At 35.1% G+C, this 19,168-nt stretch overlaps 1 protein-coding gene across 1 annotated transcript in view; it reads left to right on the top strand.

Moving 5' to 3' along the window:
- The window catches only part of exoc6 (exocyst complex component 6), a 66,842-nt gene that overhangs the window by 18,853 nt on the left and 28,821 nt on the right, over nt 1–19,168 (top strand). Inside the window, exons 3-14 of the mRNA XM_073828849.1 lie at nt 1,346–1,393; nt 1,535–1,625; nt 2,104–2,149; nt 6,688–6,892; nt 8,303–8,452; nt 8,822–8,890; nt 12,274–12,357; nt 12,439–12,485; nt 13,447–13,567; nt 18,582–18,653; nt 18,822–18,919; nt 19,021–19,126. Of these exons, the coding sequence (XP_073684950.1) occupies nt 1,346–1,393; nt 1,535–1,625; nt 2,104–2,149; nt 6,688–6,892; nt 8,303–8,452; nt 8,822–8,890; nt 12,274–12,357; nt 12,439–12,485; nt 13,447–13,567; nt 18,582–18,653; nt 18,822–18,919; nt 19,021–19,126 (1,137 nt within the window). The remainder of the gene's footprint in view (nt 1–1,345; nt 1,394–1,534; nt 1,626–2,103; nt 2,150–6,687; nt 6,893–8,302; nt 8,453–8,821; nt 8,891–12,273; nt 12,358–12,438; nt 12,486–13,446; nt 13,568–18,581; nt 18,654–18,821; nt 18,920–19,020; nt 19,127–19,168) is intronic.

The following is a 19,168-nucleotide window of genomic DNA, read 5'->3' as shown; positions in this document are numbered from 1 at the left end:
TACAGAAGGTTCAAACACTCACTAATACTTTGGAAGGAAAAGCCATGCATTAAGAGCTGTGGGGTGAAAACCTTTGAACCGAATGAGAATGTGTAAATTTTTCTCATTTTGCCTAAATATCTTATTTTGTTTATTTAGTACTGCCCTTCAGAAGCTACAGAATATACTTACATGTTCCCCAGAAGACAAAATAAGTTAAATTTACCCTGATCTTCAAATTTAAAAAGTTTTCACCCCCTGGTTCACATACATAGAAATGGGCAATTTAACATCTTTTATGTGAAATATTTGATTCAGTTCAGTACTAAATAAAAAATACCATGCATTTTGTATGATCCCTCTTATTTTGGTAAAACAATTAATATTTTGCATATTCTGCAAGGTGTATGTAAATTTTTGACTTCAACTGTACGTACAGTATCTTATTTCTAGGCCTTTAGAAAGGCTTTTGTCTGAATATACCTCAAGTGAAATCCAAAAACGAAGAACTGGTATGATGCCATTTTGTTCAAAATCAGACAAAAATGAACAGACAATTAAAATGAAGTTCATTTAGGGTTCAAACTTCGCACTGGAATCGCACGCCAATTCTCTTTAGCTCCCTTTCCACTTCCCAGAGGGAAATATGGTGACCAAACGGCACAGGAGTGGCTCACCAATCCTCGCAATTAGACCCACATTATGTAAAGCATATTCAGATAACAAGAGAGCACATACGGCATCAATGAGGTCGCTGGGCCCTCTTTGTTCGCAGATAAATGAGATTTTTAATAAACCCCAAAAGCGGTTCCTTATTACGATGACCTAATGAGACTTAATATGTGGGAAAGTCTGTGGTCATGCGGTCCCTGCACCTGGGGCACTGTACTGGCGCGGTGGTGTGGAGGTCTTCACATTTGATGTTAATCAGCCACCCAGCGTTTGTGTCCAGCCGGGAAAAAAAAGGGAAAACCAATGTTTAATTACCAGAAAATGCTATCCGCATTTTACCCCGGACAATGAATGGCACATAGAGCTCATTGAAGTTACCAACAAGGGACCAGTGGTCAATTGGGTCATTGATTTGAATTGTTTGACAGAGCCAGAGGAACAACCAAAGTTCAAAAATCCCAAGTAAAATTGAGAAGTTTGTCACAGAATCTGTTAGAAAGGGCTGTCAGAAGCGATTACTGGCCATAAAAGCTCCCCGCCGACCAAAAGTTCAAGTTCCCGCTGCACATTTAATTTGAATTTGCATGTCTTTGTTCTTGACTCCTCATGAAGTATGATCTGATTACAAGGGTGAGCAGTTACAACAGGGAATCGTGGGCTTATTTGTCTAACAAAAGTGATATTATGTTTTAAGGGCCAAGTGAGCGACACCAATCGAAGACTTCAAGACGCCGGACGGGAGGTATGGCACAGTTTGGCTTTGTTAGCATGTCTGCCGTTAGATGGGCAGAAGAAAAGAATGTCGATTATCCAACAATAGCGCAGAGAGAACTGTCTCGTTAATTGAGAGGGCTTCACACTCTTTGACCTTCCCTTATGTAAGGTGACGGCCCAAACGGAGGAGGTCATCCGCTGCCGGATTCAACAGAGGAACATGGCCACCACGGTGGAGAAGCTGCAGCTCTGCATTCCTGGTGAGATGGCGCGCTTGCGCGAAGATGTGACCTGTAACTGCTACGTTTTTGTTCTTCTTTCCCAGAGATTTCATCGAAAGACTATTAAACACAATCAAGATACCGTAAACGCCAATGTTCCCAGGTTTCTGGTTACAGTAATGAGTCCAGGTCCTCAATAAACAGTGCTCTGTGTTTATATCATACGGTCTCTCTGACTTAAAACTCGATACAACCGTTTCTAGCTGCTTGGACAAACGGAAAGAGAATTGGATGTTTTGTTTTTACAGTGGTTTAATCAAGAAACCTATTGGATGATTCTGTAGATAAATGCATTTAGATTGTGGTTTCTTTGGCCTGTTTTTTTTTCGTAAAGAAATTATAGAAATTTAGGAAGTGGTTACAGTTCACTGAATAAAGAAAATGTTTTAGTTTGATATCTTTTTAATGCATTCTCTTTTTTTACTTAAAATCACGCTGTCTTTTTTTGTTTCTGCAGTCTTGGAAATGTACAGCAAATTGAAGGAGCAGCTTGAGTCGAAAAGGTAACTTCTTACTTATTTGGACTTATGTGAGTTTTAATCTTAAAGTAAATCAGTCATATTCATTAGTGGTAAAAAATAGGTTAATTTTTTTTTTAGCCTGCAAGTTTAGTGAAAGGTGCTGATCTTTCAAACAATGTTTTTCATCCACCTCATGATATTAAACTAAATATTATGAAGTTTCAAGTTCAAAGTAGTTTAAAACTATTGTTTTGATGGTGTTCCAGCATTAACCCTTTAGAACGTACGATCACACCGGTGTGATTTGTCTTGGCTGGTCTCTGAAGCGTACGATCACACCGGTGTGATTCGAACGTTTGCCGCATCACGTAATCAGCTGCTAAATTCAAATCGGTTTTGGCACGTTGGCTGGCGCTGAGCCAGATCGGACGCGTTGAGCGCTTGTCATATTATCACAACTATTCAGTGTTTTCAACCATATAATGCTTATTTTAGGTTTCAGACAAAAATACACATAAGTACTAGCAAAACCATACATTTATAGTTTGTAAAACACACACTGATGTCTATAGAAGCAGCATTAATGATCCTACAAATATATTCTGACAACATATTTTATTGAAATCATATACAGATTATGTAGGTAACTATAACGTTCACTCTCCTCTTCTCCCAGCTCACCAGAGACTTACTTTAATGTCTTTCGGGAGGAGAGGATGAATTTGCGTGTTGGGAATCCCACAGCTCGGATTCAGCGCGAACAAACATGGCGGCGCTTATCACCCGGTATAGATTAACTAACGCGGTCATTATAAAAGTGTTTGGACTTTTAAATACATTTACTTGCACATATTTCGAAATCGGAATATCAGATATTTCATAATATAGCAAGCATGCTTGTGAATATCAATAATAATTAAAGGGAAAACAAAATAAAAGCGATCCATGTGTCCTACAGTGTTGTTGTGGATGCGGTGTGTCACATGACGCGTCGCCATGGAAACAGTAATGCGAAACATTCCAAAATAACTGTTGCCTAAAAAAACTCACTCTTTGGGGTTAGATAGAATATTTTAAACTCATGTGTGAAAAGGTTAAAGGATTTATTTCAATTTCTAGAACAAAAAATTACAGATAATGTACTCACCCCCTTGTCATCCAAGATGTCTTTCTTTCTTCAGTTATAAAGAAATTGTTTTTTGAGGAAAACATTTCAGGATTTCTCTCCATATAGTGGATATGTATGGTGCCCCTGAGTTTGAACTTCCTAAATGCAGTTTAAATGCAGCTTCAAAGGGCTCTAAACGATCCCAGCAGAAAAGAAGGGTCTCATCTAGTGAAACAATTGGTTATTTTCTACACAAATTGACAAATTCTATACTTTTTAACCTCAAATGCTCGCCTTGTCTCGTCTCTACGTTGTGCATGCGTAGTCTGTGTAATCCGGGTCAACACAGTTAGGGTATGTCGAAAAACTCCAAAAATAACTGATCGTTTCGGTAAACAAGCCTTCCTCGGCTGGGTTCATTTAGAGTCCTTTGAAGATGCATTTAAACTGTATTTTGGAAGTTCAAACTTGGGGGCACCATACATATCCACTATATGGAGAAAAAAATTCCTCAAACAACATATTTACATGACATGAACATCTTGGATGACAAGGGGGTGAGTACATTATCTGTCAATTTTTGTTCTGAAAATAAACTAATCCTTTGAAATTCAATAAACATGCAATCAATCAAATGATTTATAAAATAAATAAATTAGAAAGAATTGACTAGGTTACAATTAACAAGGTTGCAGATTTGTACTAAATGGTGTCAGTATGTTTAGGAGAAAGGTCGGTTTTTAGTTATTGACAAGCCAAAACTTTCCAAAAATTTAAAGAAAATTATTCTTATGATCATAATATCTACAGTATAATAATAATTGAATATTTGAGCTTGATCAGTGTAGTCAACATTACAGTTAGTGTAAAATATGAGAAAAAGTAATGACACAATTTACAACTTGCTGTAGAAAGTGTTGGTAGTTGGTAATTAAAAAATAAATTCTACAACGAATGAAATTGTCATTTTATGCTCTTTAATAAAGTGTGGGGATGAATGAAGGGAAGGATGGTAAGGTCACGTTGAACTTGAAAATAATGACCCTTCTTTGTCCATTACTGTCTACTTAGTCAGTCATAACACATCACGAATAAATAAACTATTCAAACGCAAAGACAATTGACCTTGTGTGTGCCCTTCTTCACAGCACTGCACTGTACCAGCAGGCCCATGACAGGCCTCCTCCAAATTGAGGCAATTAGTGTTTTTCCATTAATCTGTGTGTCGCCACTGCGCGCTAATGACTAGGCTGGGACATGGTCTAATCAGGCAGGGATTCTTTCGCAGTTCACATGTAACACTCGCTGGGAAGGGCGCCACTTTGGCCTTCCACATGGACGCACGCGCACTTCAGAGCGGTGAGGTCAGGGAGCATTCAGAGGCAACGGGTAGTGCGGTGCAAGTTAATAAGCGTAGAAGTACTTTCAATATGGACAAGCACAGGTCATGCATATATCTTGTATATACAGTTAAAGTCAAAAGTTTACATACACCTTGCAGAATCTGCAAAAATAAAATAAAAGGGATACATAAAAAATGCATGTTTTTTTTTATTTAGTACTGACCTGTTTAAGATATTTCACATAAAAGACATTTACATATAGTCCACAAGAGAAAATTATAGTTGAATTTATTCGAAAGTTTACATACACTTGATTTTTGATACTGTGTTGTTACCTGAATAATCCACAGCTGGGTTATTTTGTTTAGTGAAAGTTGTACATGAGTCCCTTGTTTGTCCTGAACTGCCCGCTGTTCTTTAGAAAAATCCTTCAGGTCCCACAAATTCTTTGGTTTTTTAGCATTTTTGTAGCAACAATGACTGTATGATTTTGAGATCTATCTTTTCACACTAAGGGTAACTGAGGGACTCATATGCAACTATTAGAGAAGGTTCGAACGCTCACTGATTTTTCAAAAGAAAAACCATGCATTAAGAGCAGGGGGGTGAAAACTTTTGGAGTTTGAAGATCAGGGTAAATTTAAGTTATTTTGTCTTCTGGGAAACACTTGTCTTCTGTAGCTTTTGAAGGGCTGTGCTAAATGAAAAAAGATATTTTGGCAAAATAAGAAAAATGTACACCTTCATTCTGTTTAAAAGTTTATAGCCCTCACTCTTGATGCATCCTGTTTCCTTCTGAAGCATCAGTGAGTGTCAGTGAACCTTCTGTAATAGTTGCATATGAGTCCCTCAGTTGTCCTCAGTGTGAAAAGATAGATCTCAAAATCATACAGTCATTGTTGGAAAGGGTTCAAATACACAAAAATGATGAAAAACCAAAGAATTTGTGGGACCTAATGGATTTTTCTGAAGAACAGCGGTCAGTTTAACTGTTCAGGACAAACAAGGGACTCATGAACAACTGTCACTAAACAAAAATTATTTAGAATAAATTTTTAATGCATTTTGAAGTTTCTTATGTCCACAAAGACGACCATACGTATTAATATAAGCAAAATATGTAATGAATTGGGTGTGAAGAGCACAGAAACACAAGCCTTTAATAAGCGCTTGTGTTTGTTGTAGTAGTATTATAGGTATTCAATGCTGATAAACTATGATATGATATGATTTTTACAGATACCTCAAAACACGCCACAATACAATTATAATTTGATTAGATTTATTATTATATGTGACCCTGGACCACAAAACCAGTCTTAAGTCGCAGGGGTATATTTGTAGCAATAGCCAAAAATACATTGCATGGGTCAAAATTATTGATTTTTCTTTTATGTCAAAAATCATTAGGAAATTAAGTAAAGATCATGTTCCATGAAGATTTTTTGTAAAATTCCTACTGTAAATATATCAAAATGTAATTTTTGATTAGTAATATGCATTGTAAAGAACCTAATTTGGACAACTTTAAAGGTGATTTTCTCAGTATTTTGATTTTTTTGCACCCTCAGATTCCAGATTTTCAAATAGATGCATCTCAGCCAAATATTGTCCTATCCTAACAAACCATACATCAATATAAAGCTTATTTATTGAGCTTTCGTATGATGTATACATCTCAGTTTTGTAAAATTTAACCTTATGACTGGTTTTGTGGTCCAGGGTCACATATTATATGCTTATTTTACACAGTTACATTTTTATCTACTCACAAATGCAACCAAAATATAACATGAATTTGAATTGAACTCCCTGAAAGCCAATGCTACATCTCAATTGTTTGTTATAACTTATCAAACATTAGATGACAGCTCTGTGAAATACGTTACAATCGATGAACATAAGTGTCAACTAAAGGTGCATCTTAAAATATATAGTTGTTTATGTGTGGCAATACATCAAATCATTAGTCATTTGATCAGTGCATCAATCCATATCAATGTTTCATTGTAGCCCTAGTAAGTGCCTCACTGATTTGAGTTTTTTCAAACTTAGCCTTTATTCAGTGATTATTAGGGGGTCTTAGGGACTAGTAAACTGGTGACTGACATGAATCTTTTCCTTTTCAGATACTACTCTGCATTGAAAACCATGGAGCAGCTAGAAAACATTTATATTCCCAGAGTGAGCCAGTACAGGTTCTGCCAAATCATGGCTGAGACGCTCCCTAAACTCAGAGAGGAGATTAAGGAGATCTCCATGTCCGACCTAAAAGACTTCTTGGAGAGTATCCGAAAGCACTCGGATAAAATTGGTGAAACCGCAATGAGACAGGTAGGATTTTGTTTAATTGTATTTTTCTTGTTGATCGCATGTTAATGCCTACATTTTGGAACAGCCTGAGCAAAACTGTAATACTTAAAAATGGTCTGTGTGGACGGCTGACTAGGTTTTTAAATGGAGATAATGTGTGCTAAATTTGTTTGCGCACGTACAGTTGAAGTCAAAAGTTTACATACACCTTGCAGAAATTGCAAAATTATTTCACCAAAATAAGAGGGATCATAGAAAATGTATTTTTTATGTAGTATTCATCTGAATATGATTTTTCACATAAAAAGATGTTTTCATATAGTCCACAAGAAAAAATAATTGTTTAATTTTTAAAAATGACCCCATTCAAAAGTTTACATACACTTGATTCTTAATACTATGTTGTTATCTGAATGATCCACAGCTGTTTTTTTTGTTTAGTGATAGTTGTTCACGAGTCCCTTGTTTGTCCTGAACAGTTAAATGCCCGCTGTTCTTCAGAAAAATCCTTCAGGTCCCGCAAATCTTTCTGCATTTTTGTGTATTTGAACCCTTTCCAACATTGACTGTATGATTTTGAGATCCATCTTTTTGCCCTTAGGACAACTAAGAAAGTCATATGCAACTATTACAGAAGGTTCAAACACTCACTGATGCTTCAGAAGGAAACACAATGCATTAAGGTGTGAAAACTTTTGAACAGAGTAAAGATGTGTACATTTGTCTTATTTTGCCTAAATATCATAATGTTTTCATTTAGTACTGCCCTTCAGAAGCTACAGAAAATGCTTACATGTTTCCCAGAAGACAAAATAAGTTAAACTTACCCTGATCTTCGAATTCAAAAACCTTTCTCCCCTGACTTTTAATGCATCGCGTATCCTTCTGGAGCATCAGTGAGTGTTTGAACCTTTTGTAATAGTCGCATATGAGTCCCTCAGTTGTCCTCAGTGTGAAAAGATAGATCTCAAAGTCATATTGTTGGAAAGGGTTCAAATACACAAAAATGCTGTAAAACCAATAAAATTGTGGGACCTGAAGTATTTTTCTGAAGAACAGCAGGCAGTTTAATTGTTAAAGACAAACAAGGAACTCATGAACAACTATCACTAAACAAAAAACAACACAGTATTAAGAACAAGTGAATGTAAACTTTTGAATGGGGTCATTTTTATAAATTCAACTATTATTTTCTCTTGTGGAATATAAGTAAACATCTTTTATGTGAAATATTTTATTCAGCCCAGTACTAAATAAAATATAACATGCATTTTGTATGATCCCTCTTATTTGGGTAAAATAATTAACATTTTGCAGATTCTGCAAGGTGTATGTAAACTTTTGACTGTATCGTATGGAAATCTAAAGTTGCGGTGTCTGGCCTTGTAAGCTGATGATGTTATTGTTGGTCTTTTCTCCCTGTTCTCTCAGGCTCAGCAGCACCGTACATTTAACAGTGCAGTCCAGAAGCAGGTGACTCTAAGCTGTGCCAAACCTCTGTACGGTCTAAACGGCCGAACACCACTCCATCACAACGGCCTCAGCACGGAGGGAGCAGATGAAGAGGAGATGGATGAGGAGGTATGACCTACAATCACAATTTGCTGAGGCTCTGTTTTATGTCTGATATAACCATCCAGGTCTTCTAGAAAATGTCCAGATTTCATCCCAAAATTATATTTGACAAAGAAAACTGCAAACGGCTGCAAAAACTGCAAACTTTCCCCCTTTAAACCAATAATAGATGTATATGCTTTAAACAGCCTGAAAACAAAACAGAAGAAATAATTTGATATTTTTGAGTCTTTGCTTGTTGTTTGATCTCTATTCAATTCAGTGATCTCTATTTAAACATCATACATATAGTTAAAGCATTACTGTTCCATTCCAATCCATTCCCAGTCCCAAGTCAAGAAATGTTACTTAAACCTTTTGGTTTTTCTTCTTAAGGTCTTGACGGCGCAGGATCTGGTGGATTTTTCGCCAGTCTACCGATGTCTTCACATCTACACTGTTTTGGTAATTCCCAGTCTCTCTTTTTTCACTACAGATGTGCCATGCACACAGTGAACAACCAATACATCAACAGCCTGTCTCCATAACATGTTATAAAAGCCTGTTTGGGTTCTGCAGTAGAATGCAATATGTGTTTTATTGAGAAACATTCCTGTTGATCTGTTTCTAATAGGCCCCAAGCCTCTGAGTTGACAGTGCGTTTTCATTGAAGCGCTTTTCTCCCTAGTGGCTCCTCAAACATTAATGGCTTATACAAGCACAGGGATTTCCAGAGTTTTGACTGCCGAGCCATCAATATTATTTTTGCTTTAAACCAAACGCAAACTGTGGAGAGGTGAGATTGAGTTTGTTAGCGCTCGGTGCCATCGCTCATCTGGTCAGAACTAATCCCGAGGCCTTCAACACACCAACAAAAGGGGTCAGACCGCAGCATCTAATGGGACTGACCGAGCAGTAACCCCCTTTTCGCCGTAAAAACAAAGCAGTGAAAAAGTTCTTTCGCTTCGGCATTCAGATTGTGCACAAACTGCGGTGCATTCACTGGCCGCTGGATGAGTCGAGGGCTTTCCCCTCAATGGTTCAGTTAATGAGAACACGAGCGCTTTTGACCGCTGTGCTACCCGAGCGTCACAGGTGCTGGCAAGGGCCGAGAGCCACTCTTCAGCCACACAGAGAGAAAGAGAGAGGGGCAACAGATGCTTTGTAGATTCAGAGGTTCTTTGGAAATACATGCTTAGCCTAAATTTCACACAAACCACAAAAATTCACCTATTAGGGTTGCGGCGTAAAATTGATGCATTGCGATTCCTGGTTCAATTCTGAGATTTTTTCGAATGCATTGCGATTCTCTCAGAAATCGATACTGAGCTTTTCAGAATCAATGCAGAATCTTTTTTCGATTTGCAATGCATTGATTTATCGTTGCAACCCTAGTTCCTAAACATACAGTTGAGGTCAAAACTTTACATACACTTTGCAGAGTCTGCAAAATGTTAATTATTTTACCAAAATTAGAGGGATCATATAAAATGCATGTTTTGTATTTAGTCCTGACCTGAATAAGATATTTCACCTGACAATGCATTTACATATTAGCCTGGAAAAATCCAGACCCTAATCTATTAAGATTAAGGGTCTGGGATCGAGCAATGAAAACTGTCTAACTCGAGGGGCGGCACCAAGCATGCATTTGAAACTCTAACTGCACGCAATTGGATAACGCCACGACCAATCACAACAATACACGCTTGGCTACCAGCAGAGCTAAATGATGTTTCATTAACAAAGTTCGGGAGAAGCGCGTCAGATGCTTAGCGTAAACATCACAAGTCAATCAGCGCCATAGGTTTAAATACAGCTGACTCACCTCAATTCACTTGATGGTTTATCAGCAAACCTCCACCACCCCATCTCATCACTCCGAGTTCTCGCTACTCCTATTGGGGGGTAACGTACTCTGGGTTCGGGCCACTCCCGAGCTCGGAGCCCTTCACCGGACAGCACGCCAAACATGCTCTAACGTTACTATTCTCCGGCTAATTATATGAAAGCGTGAACTTGTGAACTGATAGATTAAACTCTTGCCGTATCCAGTCGGCAAAACAGCAAAAACGTCCTTCTTGCAAAGGAACGATTCGAGTTTTCGGTTTTCTGTTCCTCTTTTATATGGAAAGCCAAGTCTAACTCGTTCATTGTAGCGGCCAAAGCGTTTCAAACAACTTGTTGTTCATCTGTAGCGACAGCGATCTTTCAAAGTTTACTATATGATTCGAACGTCGCAGTGCTGTCATCATCAGCTTAGCTCGCCTCTGGCCCGCCTACATCAGATACACCGATTTGATTGGTTCCCACAATTGCTTACGTATTGCAGTAACCTGCATCATTGCTCGATGCCAGAGTGTCTTGCAGAGACAATTCAAATTGTGCTCTCGCGAGACCTCTGGATTTCCAGGGTATTTACATATAGTCCACAAGAGAAAATATTTACATGCTTGTTTGTCCTGAACAGTTAAACTGCCCACTGTTCTTCAAAAATAAATCCTTCATGTCCTGCAAATTCTTTGGTTTTTCTGCATTTTTGTGTATTTGAACCCTTTCCAACAATGACAGATTGATTTTGAGATCCATTTTCATGCTGAGGACATCATATGCAACTATTACAGAAGGTTCAAACGCTCACTGATGCTCCAGAAGGAAAAACGATGCATTTAAAGCTGGGGATGTAAACTTTTGAACAGAATGAATACTTTTTTCTTATTTTGCCTAATATTCATATTTTTTTCAGTTAGAACTGCCTTTCAGAAGCTACAAAAGATACTTGCATGTTTCTCAGAAGACAAAATAAGTTAAATTTACCCTTTGCATATGAGTCCCTTAGTTGTCCTTAGTGTGAAAAGTTGGATCTCAAAATCATAGTCATTGCTGGAAGGGGTTCAAATACACAAAAATGATGAAAAACCAAATAATTTGTGGGACCTGAAAGATTTTTCTAAAGAACAACGGGCGGTTTGACCGTTTAAGACAAAAAAGGGACTCATGAACAACTATCACTAAAAAAAAAAAAACACAGCTGTGGATCATTCTGATAAAAACACAGTATTAAGAACCAAGTGTATGTAAACTTTAGTACCTCTTGTGGACTATATGTAAATGTCTTTCATGCAAAATATCTTATTCAGGTCAGTACTAAATAAAAAATAACATGCATTTTGTATGATCCCTCTTATTTTGCTAAAATAATTAACATTTTGCAGATTTTGCAATGTGCATCTAAACTTTTGACCTCAACTGTACATTTAATGGTTTCCAGCTGCACTAGATGCAGCAAAACTGCAACCAATTTTTTTCCTTTTTACACAAATTACGGTAACAGGGCAAATAATTGCTAAAATAAAGATTTCCACACAGTTCCTTGCACAATACTACATTATGACTTTAAAATATTTTTACCATGTTGCATGATTTGTAAACTTTTGATATTTGCATTACATAACCTGCTCCATATGTACGGCTTTTTAGATGTAGTAAACTTGCTCGGTAGACCACCTGATACAGCATTGCACTTGCATTGCGATTTGACTCCCATGAAACACGAGTCACAAGACGCCACGAAAGAGCTCAATAAAAAGCGGCGTTAAACAACAAAAATCTGTGAAATTGAAAATGAATTTCCCACGTCAATCAGTGATGTTACAGTTGGCTGGTTTGCATTAAAAAACGTTCTGTGTCTTGTGTGACTTAACTTGATTAATTACCAATACATTTTGCTCTGGGGAAAAATGTGCAATTACATGTTGTGCAAGTTGAATGCTCTTGTATAAATGAAATTAAATGCATATTAATTTGTTCTTAAAAACTCTTTAATACCATTTTCTGTTTCTTTATAGGGAGACAGAGAGACGTTTGAAAATTACTATCGGAAGCAAAGAAAAAAACAAGCAAGACTAGTACTGCAGCCTCAGTCTAACATGGTTGGTATGCTTTGCTCTTTGAACAATCCTGTCAGTTTTATTTGTTTTTATATTTTTTAATAATATTGTGTTTCACTCTAGCACGAGACAGTGGAGGGCTATAGGAAGTACTTTAATCAAATTGTTGGGTAAGTTAAATCTGGATTTATTGATGAAGTTATTTATGTACACTACCCAGTCAAAAGTTTTTGAACTGTAAGTTTTTTAAGTTTTTTTTTTAAAGAAGTCTCTTCTGCTCACCAAGCCTGCATTTATTTAAGCCAAAGTACAGGATAAACAGTTTGAAATATTTTTACTATTTAATATACTGTTTTCTATTTGAATATATTTTAAAATGTAATTTATTCTGGTGATTTCAAAGCTGAATTTTTAGCATAATGACTCCAGTCACATGATCCTTCAGAAATCATTCTGATATTCTGATTTGCTGCTCAAAAAACATTTATTATTATTATTTTGAAAACAGCTAAGTATATATTTTTTCAGATTTCAGATCTTTTTTCGAGTAGAAAATTTAGAAAAACAACATTTATCTCAAATAGAAAACTTTTATGACATTATAAATGTCTTTATCATTAAAGCATCCTTGCTATATAAAAGTATTAATTTCTATAATTTCTTTACCAAAAAAAAAACTGACTCCAAGCTTTTGAATAGTTTAGTGTGTTACTTTTTTTATTTCAGATAAATGCTGATATTTGTCTCTTTCTATTCATCAAAGAATCCTAAAATAAATGTACTTCACTGTTTTTATTGATAAAAACAATAATAAATGTTTCTTGAACAGCATATACAGTGTGTATATGTGTGATTTTTGAAGGATCATGTAGAGTAATGATGCTGAAAATTCAGCTTTGATCACAGAAATAAATAACATTTTTAAAATATATACAAATCGAAAGCAGTTATTTTAAATAGTAAAAATATTTCACAATATTACTGCTTTTTCTGTATTTTAGATCAAATAAATGCAGGCTTGGTGAGCAGAAGAGACTTCTTACAAAAACATAAAAAAACTTAATGTTCAAAAACTTTTGACTGGTAATGTAGTTTTGATCAAGTAATGCCATCTCCCATCATGCTTTGCAGGTTCTTTGTGGTGGAGGATCACATACTACACGCCACACAAGGCCTGGTGACCAGAGCCTTCACAGACGAGCTGTGGAACATGGCCCTGTCCAAAATCATCGCAGTTCTCCGCACACACTCCGTGAGTCCCGCACACACACGCAATCGTCTTGAGCACTGGGGGGATGCTCTAAGGTCTCATGCGAGGATTTGACATCCCCCTCTCTTTCTCTCTCTCTGCTGTGCTCTGGCCCGAGTCTCTTTTTTGTGATTGAAAGTTAGCTAGCAGTGGGAGAGAGCAGGCTTGACCCCTTTGTTCGGGCCGCAGGACTCAGGCTGTGAGCTTCAGCCGCAGGGTATTTGCATAATCCCTCGCTGATTTACAACTGACTGGCCCTCCAAACACACTCTCAGCCCCAGCAGTTTAGAATATTCACAGTTAATCTGCTGTTATTGTTGCAATCTGTCCTCATTAGGCCCAACTGACCTCTCCATTAGATCAGATTGAATGGATCGCCACTGAAAGGGCTCACCAGGAAATGCTTCCAATTATCATTCCAAATGCCTTGTTTTGAAAATAAACTTCACTGAAAGACACGACTAAAGCCCTCTTAGCTCCTGAGCTGCCTGCGCTGAAAAAAAATCTGTGTTGGGTTTACTTCGAAACAAGTTTTGTTAAGTAATTCTAGTAAAAAAAAACAGCAAGGAGCCCATTGAATGAAACATTTTGATGTGGAAATGCAGAAATGTACTGCAGTATCTGTCATATTTACAATTTTGAAAAATTGAAAAAAATTGCAATGAAAGAAAATATGAAAATCTTTATAAAAACTTTTTAAAATCTTAATAGTAATAATTATATAAGGAAAAGTTATGGTGATTCACTGATCAAAATCAGTGGGAAACTTAAGTGTGTAACTCAAAGTCAAATACATACTTTCAAGCTGCAATTATACACTCGCAAAAGCAATTTTCTTGCTTTCTTGAGTTTTTTTTTTTTTAAGCCAATAAAAAATATGACTAATGTGATTATATGAAAATATGATCAAATATGCTACTTTAACAAAAAAAATCATGTTTGTATTTCATAAGGAATAGTTTAAAATGTGTAATTTTTAGTGCTATCAAACGATTAATCGTGATTAATCACGATTAATCGCATCCAAATAAAAGTTTTTGTTTACACATTGTGTGCATGCTGTGTATATTATTTATTTATATATATATATATATATATATATATATATATATATATATATAAATACACACACATGGATGGATGTATTTAAGAAAATATGTTTATATATTAAGTATATTTATATATAATATCAATTATGTGAATATATATTAATATACATGTAAATATTTTCGTGTGTGTGTATTTATATATACATAATAAATATACACAGTACACACATATATAATATGTAAGCAAAAACTTTGTAATGCGATTAATCACGATTAATCAAACGATTAATCGTTTGACAGAGCTAGTAATTTTAATAATTAGTTTTTTGTTAATTTAATTTGAATTGTATTAACCATTGTTCTCTTCCTTGTTTATTAGATTTTGCTTAATTATATTATTTAAATAGTCAATAAATATTAATCATAGAAATATTAATAATGAGAATTATAATTAATAACAGTAGATGTATAATTTAAAATAATTCAATTTTTTTATATTTTAATATTCCAAAAGTTACATCATAACACAACATTTTAAATGATCTAAAGTAATGAAATTTAAATAGCATCCTATGAAAATATTCTACGGTCTTTAATTTAGTTTGAGGGGGATATATATTCACGGGGGTGTGTTTGTGTTCTCGTCCACATGCTTGTCAATGAAGTACATCATGTCCTGAAGTGTGGAGTGACGGCGTGTGTTGCAGCCTGACCAGTGCTTATTTAACCGTGTGATTTACGCACTCACTCCCTGCGTCTGAGAGGCAGGCCACTGCGCCCTATCTAAATGTTTAACAAGAGAATCACACTAGTGCAAGGGGCTGTAAATCAAACCTGCAGCTCCTGTACAACCACCCTCACGATAAAACCCCACCAACCTGGAAGAGACTCGTCTGGCTCATGGTTAAATGCTCTGGTGATCTCTGCAGACGCTAAAGCTGCTGCCAGCCGTATGGTAATGTTGACAGTGGTTTCTCTCATAGTGTTAGGATAAACTCACATCTGCAGTTGACCGTAAATCATTAACTAGTTAAACACTCATCTGTAATTGATTGGGAACTAGGTTGGCAAAAACTAGGTGTAGTATTATTATTAATTTCCTTTGGGTATGAGCTGTGTAAGCTAGGTGTTACCAAACTTATAATAAGACTATATAAATAAACTATACATATACTAGTGGTGTCAAATCCATTAATCCAGATTAATTGTATTAAATATATATATATATATATATATATATATATATATATATATATATATATATATATATATGCACACACACACATAAATATTTCTTAAATATATACATGTATGTGTGTGTATTTATATATAGACATGAATAGAAGGCACTAGTACATGTATAATTTTTTAATATAGTCTTTTTATTATAATTTAATAATAATAGTAGTACCCAGTTTCCCAGCTCATAACCAGAGGACCTATAAAAAATAATACATTTACTATTAATTACATAAATGCAAATTAAGTATTTAAATTGATAATTATTATTAGATTCTGAATATTATCAATATTTTTGTATATTATAATTGTTATTTTAGATTATTACTATTTTTAATGATATCATTTAAACGATTTTATGTACAACACTATTGCTGTCAAATTGATTAATCGCATCCAAAAAACTTTTAATTAGTAAATTAGTTTTAAACTAAAAGTTTGTTTAAATAATGTATGCATGTGTGCTGTGTATATTTATGTATTTATAAATGCACATTCACACGTATATATTTAAGAAATATTTGTTTAGATATATTTGATGTGATTAATCGCGATTAATCGATTTGACAGCACTAGTATATGTATAGTTTTTTTTATATAATTTTATTAATACCCATTTTACACAAATCATTACCAAAGAATCAACAATATTTAATTGAATAATTAATTTACTATTAATTACATAAATACAATTATAGAAATATTTAAATAGTTATTATTAGATAAAATAAATAAAAAATAAAATAAATATATATATATATATATATATATATATATATATATATATATATATATATATATTACACAAAATAAATGTAACGTCCATCTTTTTATTTGTGTATTATTATTGTTATTTTAGATTATTACTATTTTGTATTCTTATATAATTTAAATAATATTTTATATATTTACATGATATTAATGTAAATAATATTGAGATTTACTATTACTTAATTACTTTTTGTTTAAATAATAGAATTTGCCAAAATCGAATTAACCTTTTGCTTATTTTAAACAAGTTTGAACAATTTAAGTAAACAAGAAAGGTAATAATGAATAAAAAATATAGCACAATAATTGCATATTATAGCGAATATAGTGTTTTTCATGGTTTTAATTACAATAAATAGTGTTTCTTAAAAGAGAATAATAACAAAATTTATCAAGACATCTTTAACTTAGAGTCTGTTCTTCTTAAAGAAGTATTTTTAATGATGTAATGAAGTGTGTTTGAGTTTAAACACTTATTGCATCACAGATCCTAAAAGAGATTGGAGCGGTGCCGTACGGTGCCGCAGGCTTTCATAGGGCAGTGGGTGGGCAGGCCTGTGTGCTCAGACATTGACTAATCCTGTCAGTCATCACTCCCCTGCCTGGGTCAAGCACTGCTCTCTCCTATTTAACCTCACGGACAGGCCTCCTCCATCAGCGGCGGGGGAGGGCCGGGCGGCCTTATTTAGATGCTAATGTAACCTAAAGACTCATTAAGACACAAGTGTATTTGATCAATGAGTGACTGGCTGTGAGTTACCCATTTAGAGGGAAATGCTGAACCTAAACTAATCTGGTCCACAGAAATGTGATTCAGTGAATATTGGATTCTCTGTGTGAATCAATGGATAACACAAGGTTTTATAGTATTTGTACGGATTTCAATTGATGTAATTTTCAAATACACTTTATTCTTAATACTGTGTTGTTACCTGAATGATCCACAGCTGCGTTGTTTGGTTTAGTAATAGTTGTTCTTGAGTCCCTTGTTTGTCCTGAACAGTTAAACTGCCTGCTGTTCTTCAGAAAAGTCCTTCAGGTCCCACAAATTCTTCGGTTTTTCAGCAATTTTGTGAACTCTTTTCAACAATGACTGTACGATTTTGAGATCCATCTTTTCACACTGAGGACAACTGAGGGACTCATATGCAACTATTACAGAAGATTCAAACACTCACTGATGCTCCAGAAGGACGGAAGATGCATTAAGAGCCAGGGGTGAAAACTTTTGAACCGAATGAAGATGTGTACATTTATCATATTTTTTTTATTTTTTATTTAGTACAGCCTTTTAGAACCTACAGAAGATGTTTCCCAGAAGACAAAAAAAGTTAAATTTACCCTGAACTTCAGATTCAAAAATTTTCACCCCCATCTCTTAATGCATCATGTTTATTTCTGAAGCATAAGTGAGTGTTTGAACCTTCTGTAATAGTTGCGTATGAGTCCCTCAGCTGTCCTCAAGGTGAAAAGATGGACCTCATATTTAGTCATTGTTGGAAAGGGTTGAAAAACCAAAGAATTTGTGGGACCAAAAGGATTTTTCTTAAGAACATCAGGCAGTTTAACTGTTCATGGAATGATGAACAACTATCACTAAATATAAAAACAGCTGTGGATCATTCAGGTAACACCACAATATTAAGAATAAAACATATGCAAGCTTCTGAACAGGGTTATTTTTTATAAACTTTTATATTTCTCTTATTTTAGTAAAGTAATATACATTTTGCAGATTCTGCGAAGTGTATGTAAACTTTTGACCTCAGTTGTATATATTTAAATTATATTTTGATCTATTTTTATTTTTGTGTGTTGTGGTAAAATTAACTTTAATCTTACACATTTGTTTGAGAAATTCACTCATAGGTGCTTATGTTCTAGACACATTTGTGAAGAATGCTAATTTGTTGTCTTTCTTATCATTATTATTGTTGTTTTGTTTTTTACCCCACTAGTCGTACTGCAATGATCCTGACCTGGTCCTGGAACTGAAGAACCTGATAGTTATATTTGCAGACACTTTACAGGTATTCTCCAGCTATGTTTTGTTTAAAGCATATCCATGTTGTTTTCCAATGACGTTTGTATTCTATTAATATTTATATTAAGCATATCAAGATCTATATGCTGTAAATTTTATAGACTTGGGCTATAATTTATGCTGCTTACACACTGTATCTCCTTTGGTTTTGTAGGGTTATGGCTTCCCTGTGAACAGACTTTTTGACCTTTTGTTTGAGGTTAGAGATCAGTACAATGAAACATTGCTCAAGAAATGGGCCCTGGTGTTCAGGTAGGCTCAACAACAACTGCATTGTTGCTGGTGTAAGTGAATTAATGCAAGTAGTTTCTGCATTATACCTTGACATATGGGTTTTTCTTTTGCGGACACAGGGATATTTTTGAGCAGGACAACTACAGCCCTATTCCAGTGGAAAATGAAGAAGAGTATAAGGCCGTGGTCAGTCGCTTCCCCTTCCATGATGCAGAGATAGAAAAGGTTGGTCAAACACATTAACTGGTGCTCATATTTTGGAATATT

The sequence above is a fragment of the Garra rufa genome, chromosome 22, assembly GCF_049309525.1.
Source record: "Garra rufa chromosome 22, GarRuf1.0, whole genome shotgun sequence".
NCBI lineage: Eukaryota > Metazoa > Chordata > Actinopteri > Cypriniformes > Cyprinidae > Garra > Garra rufa.
The sequence above is the reverse complement of the archived record's forward strand: the minus strand, read 5'-3'. Positions and strand labels throughout refer to the sequence as shown.